Source organism: Hermetia illucens, chromosome 2, assembly GCF_905115235.1.
Source record: "Hermetia illucens chromosome 2, iHerIll2.2.curated.20191125, whole genome shotgun sequence".
Classification (NCBI taxonomy): domain Eukaryota; kingdom Metazoa; phylum Arthropoda; class Insecta; order Diptera; family Stratiomyidae; genus Hermetia; species Hermetia illucens.
The window spans coordinates 59,176,256-59,190,538 of record NC_051850.1 but is presented as its reverse complement, the minus strand read 5'-3'; the positions used below and the strand labels follow the sequence as shown (position 1 = coordinate 59,190,538).

The 14,283-nt window shown below is 40.8% G+C and overlaps 1 protein-coding gene across 2 annotated transcripts in view; it reads right to left on the bottom strand.

The window, feature by feature from the left end:
• Positions 1-612: 612 nt before the first annotated feature.
• Positions 613-14,283, bottom strand: part of LOC119647484 (calpain-C) — a 58,949-nt gene continuing 45,278 nt past the window's right edge. For both annotated transcript variants that reach the window (XM_038048440.1, XM_038048441.1), the window contains 8 exons: positions 9,598-10,149; positions 9,186-9,450; positions 8,909-9,090; positions 1,906-2,207; positions 1,512-1,848; positions 1,338-1,449; positions 1,002-1,266; positions 613-942 (listed from right to left, as the gene is read on the bottom strand). In XM_038048440.1, coding sequence (XP_037904368.1) covers positions 857-942; positions 1,002-1,266; positions 1,338-1,449; positions 1,512-1,848; positions 1,906-2,207; positions 8,909-9,090; positions 9,186-9,450; positions 9,598-10,055 — 2,007 coding nt within the window. In that variant the 5' untranslated portion in view covers positions 10,056-10,149 and the 3' untranslated portion in view covers positions 613-856. The remainder of the gene's footprint in view (positions 943-1,001; positions 1,267-1,337; positions 1,450-1,511; positions 1,849-1,905; positions 2,208-8,908; positions 9,091-9,185; positions 9,451-9,597; positions 10,150-14,283) is intronic.

The window sequence follows — 14,283 nt, the reverse complement described above, 5'->3', positions numbered from 1 at the left end:
TTTGTCGCCAAAAAGCAATGCTTTATTAACACACGAAATTCGTTTTTATCCAAAAGTTGCTTCACTCAAAATGTTCTACCCCACAAACTAATAGTCCAACAACTATCAAATTTGTATGCGTGTCTTTTGAAGGTTAGGGTTAAATAAAGAATCAGATGGATTTAATACCATCTGTGTGTTAACCTACCTTCGAACTTACCTATGATTGAAAACCCTTATATAGGATTTTAACGCATCGACCACACCTACACGCCATCGCAGTCGGTTTCTGGCGAAATGTTTAAACTCTGAGATCCTTGAGAACCTTGGATTCGTCTGCGTTTATCTTCAATTCGGCAAGAGAGCGAATAGATGTCACTAGCGATTGCTTCGTCGGTTAAACTCTTCCACGTCTTCCAAACAAGACAGTGAAGAACGCCACCGATAACGAGAGATAATTTTCAAGGCAGATGCGATTCTTCGGAATATGAATCTTAAAGATCTCAGATCAGCAACGCCTCGGATAATGACTGACCTCATGGCTCGACCGCAATGCTAGTTACCATATGAGAAGAACAAAAACGTTTCTGATAACCAAACATTTACATTTTTACAAAAAAGCTTTTTAGTTAAATTAAACATTTTTTTATTTTACTTGCATTTCAGCAAAATTTACAAAATACATACATATATAAAAGTTGTCATTAATTAACAAAATTAACAAAACAATAATCTTAACAAATTATACATAGCAAAGTTACTCAACGCAATTGTGAGGGACGGAGATTAATAAAATGACAGTACAGAGCAAGCTAGCCAGCTAATCAAGTAAAGCTAGTCCAGCTAGCTTAGCGTCTGTTCCGACAAAAAATTCTAGTTAGCACCGCATTACTGATTTTATCCAATCGGACATTTCGATTTTAATTACGTTATCCTGATCGTGATCTTTCTTCTGAAAGAGTTCTATGGAAAGAAGAAAAACCTTGTTAATTCCACGGAGGACATTTTAAAAATGCGCTTACCGAATGCTGTCGTTAAATGTAAAATGGCTGAAGCAAAATCACTTAGACGAAGAGTACCATCCTTTCGGATGTATCTATGCATGAGTACATTCATAATATCTGTACTCAGTTGGAATCCTACATCGCACAAAGCATCCCTCAATCGTTCGGCTCGTAGAACCCCAGCCTTCTCCTTAGAGTAGATCTTGAAGACACCTTGCCAAGCTTTCAAGTTGACCATGAATGTTTTGAATTGTGTGAAGTTGATTCGTCCGGTTCCTGTTTTCTGTAAAACAGAATAATATAAAAAAATATGAAAGTCAAAGATTGTTTCGCGTTTTGCGGGGGCCAACTTACATCTTGTAAAGCAATTACTTGCCGGCAGACATCTAAATTCGCACAACCTTTGATGTAGTCATTTGGCAGGCAGGCTTCTAACATTTCTTGCAGTTCGAAACAGTTAATTGTCCTGGAATAAATTTTGGGATAAGTTTTCAGCCTACATTTCATACAACATTTTGGGATGCATACTTATTCTCATCGGCTAACTGCATAAAGACGGGCTCGTACTGACACTTTTTCGCTTTCGAACTGTCGGATTCGTTATTCATGCTTAGCGGCGGGAAGGGATCCAGAAGCATCATCGTCTGCGTCTCGAGTTGCGACAGTCTAATATTGTTGCCGAGGATACGAACAGTGAAGGAGGACTCCTCACCCGGTTCATATGTTGTGGCCATCAGCAAGTACCGTCCTACGTCCAGCACGCATCGATGACTCACGTGTCTAGTATTTCCATAGTCGGAGTTTATATAGCTAACTTGACTCTTGAAAAACTCCTTTGGTAGACATTCGCTTACTTTATTTTTGACTGAAATTGAAAACATGGATGTTAGATGATTGCTTTCCAGTGGAACCCATTTCTTACCTGTGCTTAATTTGTACATAGTGAATCCAATGACTTTAGGTTCAATTGCAGTGTGCTGGTTGAGAGCAATGATCACATCTTCCTTTTCCTGAATAGTAAGTTGCAACTGAGGGTTTATGTGAAAAGAATCATGATTTCTGCATCCTCCGGCTGTAACTCCTCGTCGCCATTGTCCCTGATACATTTTCATTTGCCAACGCTTCGGCCGATCTGCTAGCGACGATTCGTCCTTGGCGGTATCAGTGTCGAGATGAACGCATTCGAGGAAAGTGAAGGATTGTGTTAAAGCTAGGAAGGATATCCTGAAATGACAGGATCATAAAGATTTATAGTTCATTTTGAGCAGAGATTCGATAAGTGGTGTAGATTGTTGGGAATATTTCATAAATCATGTTTGTTTTCCATAATTATTGAGATAGTACTATAACACCTAAGTGCAAAGCATTTAAAACAGAATGTAGAGTTATTCTGTATTATAAAAATACGTTGTTTCAAGTATGGCTTACTTAGTTAACACCATATCTTATGAAATAAGCGGCTTTGAACAAACAAAGGATTGATGTTATCATATTATAAAAAATTCATAATTGTGGTTCGGACCAAAACTACGGGTGTGTGGAATAATTTGGAAAATTTCAGCCAGATCGGTTCAACAGAATTTTAGTTACATTTCTCAACAGTTTAAAAAATATGATTTCGATAAAAACGCATGTAAAGTTTTTGTTTTGTATGCACGTCAACATGACGCAGGCTCTTCTATTTGATATAACTTGGCAAATATTTTGAATTCCGGTCTAAAATTTCTGTAGCATACCCCCAATATATTTTAGTTTCAAAATATCTACGTTGGATATAATTCGCGCCCTTGTCGTGTTTTGCGAATCGCTTCGGTCACGCTGCTCCCAGGGCAGAGGTGCAACGTCTGATGAATTGGCTCTGCCCTGGTACGAAACTGTAGCCGTCTTCGTCCCTCTTTTGATTTCTAAAAATAGATTTCTAGAAACCGGTACATAGCAGGACCGCCTTAAGTCATTCGCTTAGCCGATATCTTATGTTCTAAGTAAATCGTAGGCTACCATAGCTTGAAATAATAGAAGTTAAATGCGGTGAATATTCTTAAAACTAGCGCTATCATAAATTAAATAATGCACTTGATAACGATGGCCTGAGGGGCCTCCATGCCCCTGAAGGACGCTCACTTCTGAGACGCCACCTAGTAGATGGCAGCAATTACCGAGCTGCGGAAGGAGTGCCATAAGCTTCGCTGTTTGGCCCAACATTTAAACCGGGAAGCATGCATCAGAATGACAGTATGGACCATAATGAGAGTAACGCAACGTGGTAAATAAATGAAAAAGCAGGAGATAGTTGTCGAGATGGATTAGAGTCCATGGGGAGTTTGTAATAAACTGATTACCCGAAAAATCATAGTTCTGCTGAAACCCAGTTCACTAAATGCCAAACAGATCGACCATATCATACGGGCATTGTTTATCAGCATGAAAGAGCTGAAAAAGGCAGTATTCTCTATGAAGAATAAGACGGTATCCGGGCAGAGGTACGTGAGCTGGTGTTTTGCCATCGACCGAACTTACTAATTAGCGCATTCAACGTTTGCCTAAGGAAGGATATTTCTTCTGATTGGCAAAAAGGATATGAGCCCATGTTTTCCCGTTTGCACGACAAACTTATTGAAGGTAAACTAACTAATCGAAGTTGTGCATATTGCATGGATCACTGGAACGTTTCCTACAATCATTTAGTAAAATTCGATATGCCACAAAGGTTACGCTTGGTAGGTTATGTAGAAAATGTTGCAACGCTTGCTACCAGGCGCACTAATGAACAGGTGCAAAGTAGTGTTAGTATAATAATGCGACAGGTGAGCAGATAGATAGCCCATGGTTGCATCACTGCACTGGAAAAATACCGAAGTAGTCATCCTGACTAAAAGTGCAATCCTGAGTCTGCGTCTCGTAGCAATCGGTTAGACGATTATAAATTTAAATCCAACGGTTAGGTACCTTGAATTGACGCTCAACTCGAAGATCAACTTTTTCGAGCAAATGAATGGAGCCCCGAACAACGCTGCAGCAGGAGTTCCGTCCTAAAAATGGCAAATGTTGGAGGCGCTACCTCCAATAAGCATACCCTCTTATTAGGGCGATGCAGTCCATTCTGTCCTATGGTACGAAATTGAGGACTGATGCTCTTAGCAAGAACATGTATCATAAGCGCCTTGAATGAATGCAGAGACAAGGGAATTTGCAGGTGGCGCCTGCCTACCGTACTGTCTCTTCCTGTCTCTGCTCCCTGGCACTTCTTGCTAAAGGACGCAAGCCCACCTATAAGCGCAAGGGAGAGGTCTTAAAAGATGTGCTTAATCGTGAGGAATGTCGATATACACTGAATTAGCGGTAACTCTTGTGTCAAAAGGCTCATCGGAAACCTAGGTAGGTGGCTGGACCGAAAATGTGGCAAAATTAATTATTTCTCAGCTTCTAAGCGCATATATAGTTTTTCAAACTTGCTCACACAAGATCGATAAAGCACAATCTCGTGACTGTGTATTCTGCAGTGGGGCCGCCTACCATACGATCTTTTCTTATGGAAGGTGGGATGAGATTCGACAACAAAACAGGGGAGCTTTCTTCGGACAACATTGCCAGAGAGATTCTAAAAAGCATCGATGAATCGAGTCATGTTGCGCATGACATTTAAGTTCGGCTTCTCACAAAGAGGGCGGATAGCAGGGGGTTCTTTCAACTAATAACTGCCCTTTCTCCATCCCACCATTTAATAAAGAGGATTTGCTGAGTTGACGGGTTCCTAAGATGCACAATTGCAAGTTAGTCTTCTTAGGACGGGGAAGTATTTAGGCGGGAGTTCGACAGTTTATGCAACAACCAACGCGTAACGCATTCACTCATCCTAAAAAACAAAACTAAATCCACTATAATATTCTACATTATGCTTTACGTTTCTGCAATATTTTGTAATCTAGGATGAATACAAGGAGGTACAAATGAAAACAAATATGGTAGTGTAACATTGTAAACTTTATGGGAGAAGAGATCAGTATAAGTGTAAACCACTCTTCACTTGCATGAGGACCACTCGCAAACTGCGCATAAAATCATGCCATTCATTGTATGCCTGAGATGTCACAATTTGCATATGTGTACCAAATTTGATCTCAATAGAGGTAGTGATCTTACCGTCCCTTAAGGTTTTATCGAATAGGAAATCTTTTAAAAACTGGTTCACCTTTAACCGCCGAAAAAAAACGAAATTCAAGAAGTCTTCACGATCAGGGCAGTGGTCCCAATCACAGCATTGTCCTTTTGGAAGGATCGGGTATTACAATAGTGCATGAATGTTAGGTAATAGCATGTGCTTAGCCTAACGGCCAACTTTTCACCTCCGACAGCGGGCGAATCTTGATGGTAATTGATGAAGAAATTTACAATCCTATCGACCTAGCACAACAATTCAAAAGAAAAAAAACTCATCAAATCATTTAGTGGACCTTTTGGGTCATATTACTGGTATATATCCTTTCCTCTGAAGCTAAAATATTTCGGTGACTAGAAATCTGTCATTTCAATATACTTTGGACTAGGGGTATCTAATTTATTCGCCTACATACAGTAGATTTCATCGTCATAGCAGTTATCCGCTGTGATTTTCGACCCTAGACAGGAGAAACTATAAACGGCTTTAAATATGTAGTCTCCTTCCCTTATTGTTCTTTTTTAACCAATGCCATTTGATGTTGTTGCTTCTTTTTTTTATTTTTGGTACTGACGTTTCCATCATACACTTCGCGTTGTCCCCATTACTATACAGCCCAAAAATCTCGCGTGGCCTACTTTTTTTGGATGAAGGTGGATTGTACATCTCCGGTTGTTTTTCCTATAATATCAACATGGGCAACATATTCAAGTAGCTGGATGGACCTGTAGAAGATGTTGCCTCTCGCACTTACGCCAGGTTAAAAAGCATGCATGATAGGGAATCCCCTGTTATTGATGTTGAATGGTCACGTGTGGTCCTGCTGCTTTTATCTTGCTTCGCAGGTTGGTCAGCCCAGTCAGTCTTATCAATTTGGTCGGGATACCGATTTCTCTTGTCATCGTGTAAAGTTTTACCCTAACTCCGCCATCATAGGCGATCTTGAGATCGATGAAAAAATGGTGAAACCGATGGCCATACTCCGAAAATTTTTTAATAATAATTTTTAAGCCCATCGATTGCACAAACTGTTTCTTCCTTGCTTTGTGGTGGCAACATTTATCCGTCTGCTCCACCATGCCGCTATTTTTGTAATTGTGCAGTTCATCAGAGTACTCCCTGCATCGCTCAAATATACCCATACGGTCAGAAATCAGATTTCCCGACTAGCACGGTTGCCCTCTGTGCTTTTTGATATCACAGACTTGTTGGTTCTTCCAAGTTTTTTTCGGTTTATGAAGTCGCTTCTCTACCCAACACAGTTCATGATAATTCTTTGGGCGTGTTTATTGAGAGTGAAGCATTGCAGTATGCAGCATTCTTCCGTTCTGTTGCTACCTTTCATTCATCGTCGAACCAAACATGTTTGTGGCCGTATGAATGATAACGTTCTTCAGGTGATTGCTGCGAGTAATTCATTTCAAACAGCTTCATTAGGTTAAACCTGCCCCTTTCGATCTTTAGACAGTTTGTATTTCCTCGTTAATAGTGGTATAGTATGAAAGCAGTGTTCTTCGGGGAAAGTATTATTAGACTTGCAAGTACCGGATATTGCTGACGTCCAGCAAAGAAGAAGGGGATGAGTGATCCTCAAAATATCAGATTGTCGAATAATTTAATACCAATAAGAAAACTGTACAGCATATATTTATATCAGAATTGAAGCTGTGCAGTTGTAAAATTTCTCAAGTCTATTTCCCTGGGGAACTAGGAAGAGGAAACGAAAGCAAAAATATCGTCGAATGCTGTGTCAGATTTCGCCAATGGTCCATTAAAAGATGCTCTTCACTAACATAGAAACTTTCAGGGTCGAACGACTCCACAACTGCCGAAACCATTAACAGCATTACTGTGAAATCCATCGCCTGCAGTAATCTTCCTGCTTCGGTAAGAGTCCGGCAACTACGCGACTAGGAAAATCCCGTGTAGGTTAATGGGACCAAGTACCGTAGCGAATTTTTACGTCGCCACTCATAGTATGCAAGAAATTATCGATGATAATGGATTGTGGTCCTTCCTTCATAGGAAATAGTCGTTAGAAGAATCTGCTTTGCACAGAAAGAGATCTACAAACAAACGTATGTCCTTCCTGACCAATTTTAAATAAATTGCAAATGGTAATTGAACACCGCCACCTCTCAGAAGGTTAGAACATATAGAGGGCCAATATAAACTCGGATCACCAAGCAACGTTAGCGTGGTGTTCTGGGTTCGAATGACCACAACACTTCATATCCTCTCTGACCATCAATGGCGAAAAAATAGTAAAGCAATTCAACAAATCCTTCCATAACACCTAGAAGGGGAAAACCGCAACTATCAAATCCCCTGGAAATCAAGCTTCAATAAACAATCTTCAAAACCACTTGAAAAATATTATCATTTATATGGCCCCACATAATTTTTCTGTCTATGTCACTGGACCTCGATAACTAATAAGATTGTCGAATAGATCCGAATAGTGTGGTACTAGCCCTTTGCACCGCAATCTATCCTACAAGATTAGGAATAATCTACCGGAAAATATGGAGATTAGGAATAATCTACCGGAAATTAGGAATAATCTACCGGAAAATATGGAGAATATCTTGAAATCCTATAAAAAAGGTCGGTCGTTCCGATTAAGATATAACAGTTTTATATGCAAAGATCATCTAATCAAAGCAAGTGTTCCCAAGAAGCCGTACTAAGCCCATTATTCTATGTAATATATGTTTCCGATTTGCCAGTTGATGATACTCTGCTTATATCTACATTCGCGATGACACGGCAATCTTTAGCTCTCATAAGAACACTGAAGATGCTTCCAAATCGCGGGAATTTTATTTGAAAAAACTTGTGCTATAAACATGGAGAATTCGCGCGAACGAGAGCAAAAACTGTCATGTTACTTTTAAAAACTCTCATGTTACTTTCACATAGATCGACTTCTTATTTGGAGAAGACGCATCGAAACTAAAGGAACGCTAATGCGACTAAAAGTAACAAGTGACTTTTATACAAGTCGGAATTCGGCAATGGAGAGCAACAAAAAATATCCAATATTAACCTGCTCCAACAAACCCAGTCAAATATCCTTCGAATAAAAGCAATTGCACCTTAGTTCATCAAGAATAGTAGCTTACATCAGGATCTAATAAAAACATAAAAACCACCCAAATATTCTTCTTAGAAAGTTGTTAAATAATCCTCATTGACATGGCATTAATCTATCCTTCAGCTTAGAATACTGGTAAAGCTAGCGTCTTTATAATCAAAAATTTACAAATCTTAGGGAGAAGTTTATGTGTTTTGTTAGTCAATAAGATTCGACTATATATTGTTCTGCAAATATTTTTTAATTATAATTTTAAGAATTTCCTTCCGTTTACTATATATTCCGAACTAATCAATTCTCAACTCATCCTGTCCAGATGTTGTTACAACTTAAAGATTTGAGTGATAATCATCACATTTCCTTGGAATATAAGTGAACCAAGGTTAGAGATGATATCTTCAGTTATTCCACTTATGCGGCTTGATCAGCTAAAACCATTTCATTCAAAAGCCACCATACGAACTGTTATATCTCTAGCGTTGTTCATACGATCACGATCAAGGTGTCCAGCAATCTCACGAAACCGGTGAAAACACATCCTCAAAAAGTTGAAATCAAGACCAAACCAAATTGCGCATCACTTCCGGACATCGATGAGAAATTATTTTAATAGTCAATCAATCAAAGCGTTTCCCAAGTTATTCAAAGTCATCATCATGTTAATGAGCTCACCAAAATTCCCCCACATCCAATTGGCCCAGTAAACGGTCACGTTCTGGTATCGACACTCGATCCCACGACTGAGACATGGCCGACCACTCGCCATTATAGCCGGACTTGGTGCCAAACGTTTCCGAAGCCAGCGGATCTTTGAGTCTCACCAGCTGAACTGCATCACCTAATAATGTTTCTACCTGGAAAATAAATTATGTTTATTGGTTTCGTGAAGAAAGTGCCAGCGAAAGAATGTAATTAATCGCGAAGCTAGAGGAGGCCCCTCCGTACTGACCTTATCAAGAGAGCATAGTCTATAGTTTACGTTCACGAAGATGCCATTGGTTAATCGCTCTGGCGTCGTTTTATATTGTCCATTGTTGCCTTTTGTTGATATGCAGGTAACAATACAGGTTGTGTCTAAGAGTGACTTTAATTGAGCAGGCCTAATGGGGTCGTTCCCGTTTTTAATTGGTACACATTCCACTATGCCACCCAACAAGTCGCTCAGGCCATCTGATCGCGTTCCATACTTCAGGGCCTCGTACGATCCATGTAATCTGCAAGTTTACGAGAACACATAAAGCTATGAAATTCGGAATTGCTATTAAGAACGTATTACGAAATTACCGCATGCAACTTATAATCAAAGGAAATAAATGAAAAGCAAATTATAGGAAATTGATTTGGTTTCTTTCAGTACTCACTTCGCCACGGCCTTCTCCAACAGTGAGGCCCAGAAACAATTGGATTTCTGTGGTTGCAGGAAAGCTAATTTTCCATTGATCGTTGGCAAACGATCATCGACTAGAACTTCTACCCATTCTCCACACCACCACAGCCGGAATCGGAATATCCCGTATGAGTTTTCGACACTCTGATCTGCTGGCACAACGCGATAAAAAAGATTCTTCAACGAGTACAGTACTCCCAGGCACGATACAAGCCATCGATCACCCATTTTCCCGGGAATAACATCGAAGTTTTCGCCATCGTTCATAAACGTGGCGTTTGGTATGATCTCGGGCAAACGCTTCCATTGGAACGTGAACGGGGGTGTTTGATAGTAGAATACCGATGACTGGACTGCGGGAAAATCAGGATCCTCCCATAGAATGGCTTTCTTTTTACATTCCGATTTGATACGTTCGTATTTTGATGTCATCGTGATAGCTGGATTGGTGTAGAAAGCGATTTAGCAGACGGCATAGCCAATGACAGTTGGATTACGCTGTTATGGTTTATGTGAAGAGTATAATCTGCAATTTAAAAGAAACCAACAAAATATTAGAAAATGTCATAACCAACTAAATAAAAATGATTGTATCGTTTCTAATGGGTATATATGCTCTACATGGAATAATGAACAATGGATCGCTACCACTTCAACAGCTCATTCATTGCATTTCCAAAACTCTATAACAATAATGACCCCCAGATAGCCTACTAAACTAATCAATCTATACGAACACAATTTCTGCAATTCCTCTTGACATAATTGCTTCTTGCACCACAACTTTTTGAGCCTAGATAACCTACCCCCTAACAACCAAGTTGTTGTATAGAATGCGATATATTCATAATCCTTGCTTCCAGCATGCTTATTGCTCTGAAAATTTGCGAAGTACTCCAGTTTCCCTAGGTAAATATGGAAAGGCCTATAGCATACAGAAACAATTTTGATTATCAGAAAGGTCTTTCAATAGAGTCAAATATGATGTTGAGCTGAGGTTTAAGAATATACTTAAAGTAATCCCTGCTTGTTGTTGAAGGCGGCTAAAAGGATAGAAATATATAGGCTAGCAATGTGCAAATTCCGAAACAATTTTGCTCCCGAAACGTCAACAGATTCAGTTACAGGCTGACCTCGGGGCTACCACTTTTGACTGTCGAAACGGCATCCCTCACCTGAATGTCAAGGTGGGCGTCGATAACATATTGTTTGACCATAGTCCCATTGGGAGCATAGTCCTGGTGACCGTAACAACAACAATGAAAACTTTGTAGATATTTACTCGTAGAGGAGCAGAGCGCCCCATCCCCAAAAAAGAATTCAATACAGATCGTTTCCGCAATCCGGCTGCCGTCCAGCAGTGGAAGAACTTCCTTCATACGAAAACGTGTAGGCAAATCGATGAACGTAAGGAGCTGAAAGTTTTGTTGACTATTGCGAGCGGGGGTGAACACGGCGCAGTGAAGTGAAAAAATAAGAGAGGTGTACCGTAGTGTACGCCGTAGCGGAGGGAATTTCATCATTTTATTGGTGAGCGAAGTGATTTCGCCACAGTATATCACATTACGAAAGAACTTGCAGCTGGTCATAAGTCTTCCGATCGTCGTGTGAGAGATGTTAACGGCAGACGATAATGAGCAGCTGAAGAGACGGGAAGAGCACTTCACCTCGATGCTCAAGCATTCGATGAAGTTCCACCTTCACCGCATTGCTCCTCCAAACAGAAATGAGTTTTTTAGCGCGCACATAGCAAAGTCGAGGGCCTTGACGGTTTCCGTGTGGAACTGTTCCTTGTAGTCTCAGAAATTTCGGCAGAGTTGTTGGTTCCACGCATTCATAAATCCTGGGAACCTAAGATCTCTCCCAGGAAGTTGAAGAATACGATGATCATTGAGACTCTCCACCGTCCTAAGTGCAATTGAAGGTGCTTCCACCACCGCAAGGAAAATGAATAAAATAATCATCAAAGAACACTTCGAAGACATGATCGAGAAAATGATTTCAGCACCCGTTTTGAATCCTCTGGTCTTTGGATCGTCACGGAACAATCCGCGAGTGCCTTACCTACTCTTCATCAATTTCGACGAAACGCAGGAGGGGTATTCTGGAGAAACTAATAAGTATTATTAGTTGTGACATATGATGGCACAAAACGTCACATTCTGCATCGACGAAGAGCTTTCAAAGGAAGTCGAAGCTCAAAGCGGTGCCCACGAAGGTTAAATCTTGTCACCGATACTTGCTTTTCCAGCTACTGTTGACGTTTGTCATTCTCGTTTGGTTGAAGGTCGTGGGACATTGGACAATAGACAATGTCATCTTTGCTCAAATACCTCGACTACGTTGGTAACATATCTCGAGCCTGGGCTGGGCGGCTCTGGTACTCAAAAGCTTTCAGGTCTCATTACTTCATGTCTGCATCATGTAATGGAGGTTCTTTGCCCTAAGAAAATATCAACTGACGAGTTTTGGCGGCATACTCACAGACATGTTGAGGAAAAGACGGAAGTGGTAGTGGATAGGTCACACATAAAAAAAACGAAGACTCCATTGCGAGTTATGCCACACAATGGAATCCACCGACAAATAGGTCCCCCAGAACTACGTGGCATAAAACAGTGGTGGAAGAGTGAGTTCTACTAAAGCCGTGGAGGGAGCTTGAAGACACAAGATTTATAACAATCATATATATAAAAAACAGATTGATTATGCTGATAATCACGCAGTTACTTTATAATGGTTATCATCCTTATAATCTGTCTGGCAACCTGGCCCCGCCACCGTTCCGTCTCAGGCAGGGTCACCTTCGTCTTCTTCTTCTTTTTCTATCATAGATTTTACCCCTTACAGACTTTCCGTGCTGGATTATCCTCATCCATACGGATTATATGACCTGCCCACTGCAACTTTTTGAGCAGGATTTTATCCACAACCAGATGGTCGTGGTATCGCTCAGAAATTTCGTCATCATATAGGCTACGAAATCATCAATCCTCATGTAGGGGGCGAAAAATTCCTCGAGAGGTTCTTCTCCTGAACGCGGCTACCAGTTCGCAATTTTTCTTAGTAAGAAGCAAAAGCCTCCGAGGAGTACATGATGATTGTCTTGTACAGTAAGAGCTTTGAGTGAAAATAGATTGTACGTTGTCTGGTTGTTCATCCTATAATGTCAACATCGTCAGCATAGGTCAGTAGTTGGGTGGTCTTGAAGAGACTGGTGCCCCTCACAATTACGTCGGCATTGCGGATCACCTTTCTCCGGCCCTGGTTAAAAAATACGCACGATAGGTCAGCCTAGTCGGTCTTATCAATTTTATCGGGATACCTGGCTGTGCTAACATAGTTGGCCTTGAAGTCGATGAAAAGATGGTGCACCTGATGACCATATTCCAATAGTTTTTTTTTATCGCTTGCCGCAGAAAGAAAATCTAATCTGTTGCTAATTTGCCTGAAGTGAACCCACTTTAATGTGGATCCTTGATCTTATGGGCGTATGGGACTACCTGACCTAGGAAGTTAGCAGAGAATATCTTATATATGGTGATATCTCCCTTTTTATGTATGAGATAAATAATGTCGTATTACCAATCCTCAAGCACTAACTCGCTGTCTCACACCGTGATCATTAGTTGATGAACCGAATGATGTAGTTGGTCGCATCCGTATGTAATCACTTCCGCTGTAATTCCATCGGCTCCAGGTGACTTATGCTTTTAAGCTGATGAATTGCCTGGGCTGTTTTTTTCTTGTTTTGGTGGAAACTCCAACTCGTCGATATTTTTATTGTTGAGCAATTCTGCAAAGTACTCAACCCATCGCTACAATATGCCCATACAGTCGGAAATCAAATTTTCCCCTTTACCTCAACAAAATAGACATCGAGGTGTTCATCCTGCTGGCTTAAGACTTTCGCGCCTGGTGCGGTTGCTCCCTGTACTTTCCGTAGTTCTCCTTTTTCTATCTGTGAAGTCGCTTCTCCTCTCGCTTCATGATAGATATTTGCATGACCCTGCATTCTTGCCCGATATGCAGCATTCTTCTGTTCCGTTCCTAGCTTACATTCATAGTCGAACCAGTCGTTCTGACTTTTTGCGACTAGGGCCAACAATGTTTGTGGTCCTTCTAATGATGGCATTCTTCAGGTGATTGTGAAAACCATTTGTTATGCTTCATCCCCAGGACCTCTGTTAGGTGCCGTTTTTGCAGCATCCTTTTCCCCTTTATAAGTGGCACGGAATGGCTGGCTTCAGCGTTCTGTCCTCTCTGATTGTTAGGGGAAATTTGAGGTGGAATTGTTATTCGAGCTCAAAGCACCATGCCCACGAGATAGTGATCTGAGTCTATATTGGCCCCTCTATACGCCCTGACATTCATTAAGGCTGAGAGGTGGCGGCGTTTGATTGACACGTGGTCAAATTAATTGAAAGTGGTCCCGCCTGGAGAGGCCCACGTATGTTTGTGGACCGCTTTCCGCCCAAACCAGATACTTTCAACGACGATTTCGTGCGACAATGCAACTTGGATAATGCGCAATTGATTGTTATTGGTAGTTTTGTGTAAGCTATGGGAGTCGATGTATCGCCTGAATACGGATACCGTCCTTACTTGGCTATTAAAATCTTTAAGTATGAGCCAATAATAGCAGGTTTCATTTTTTGGT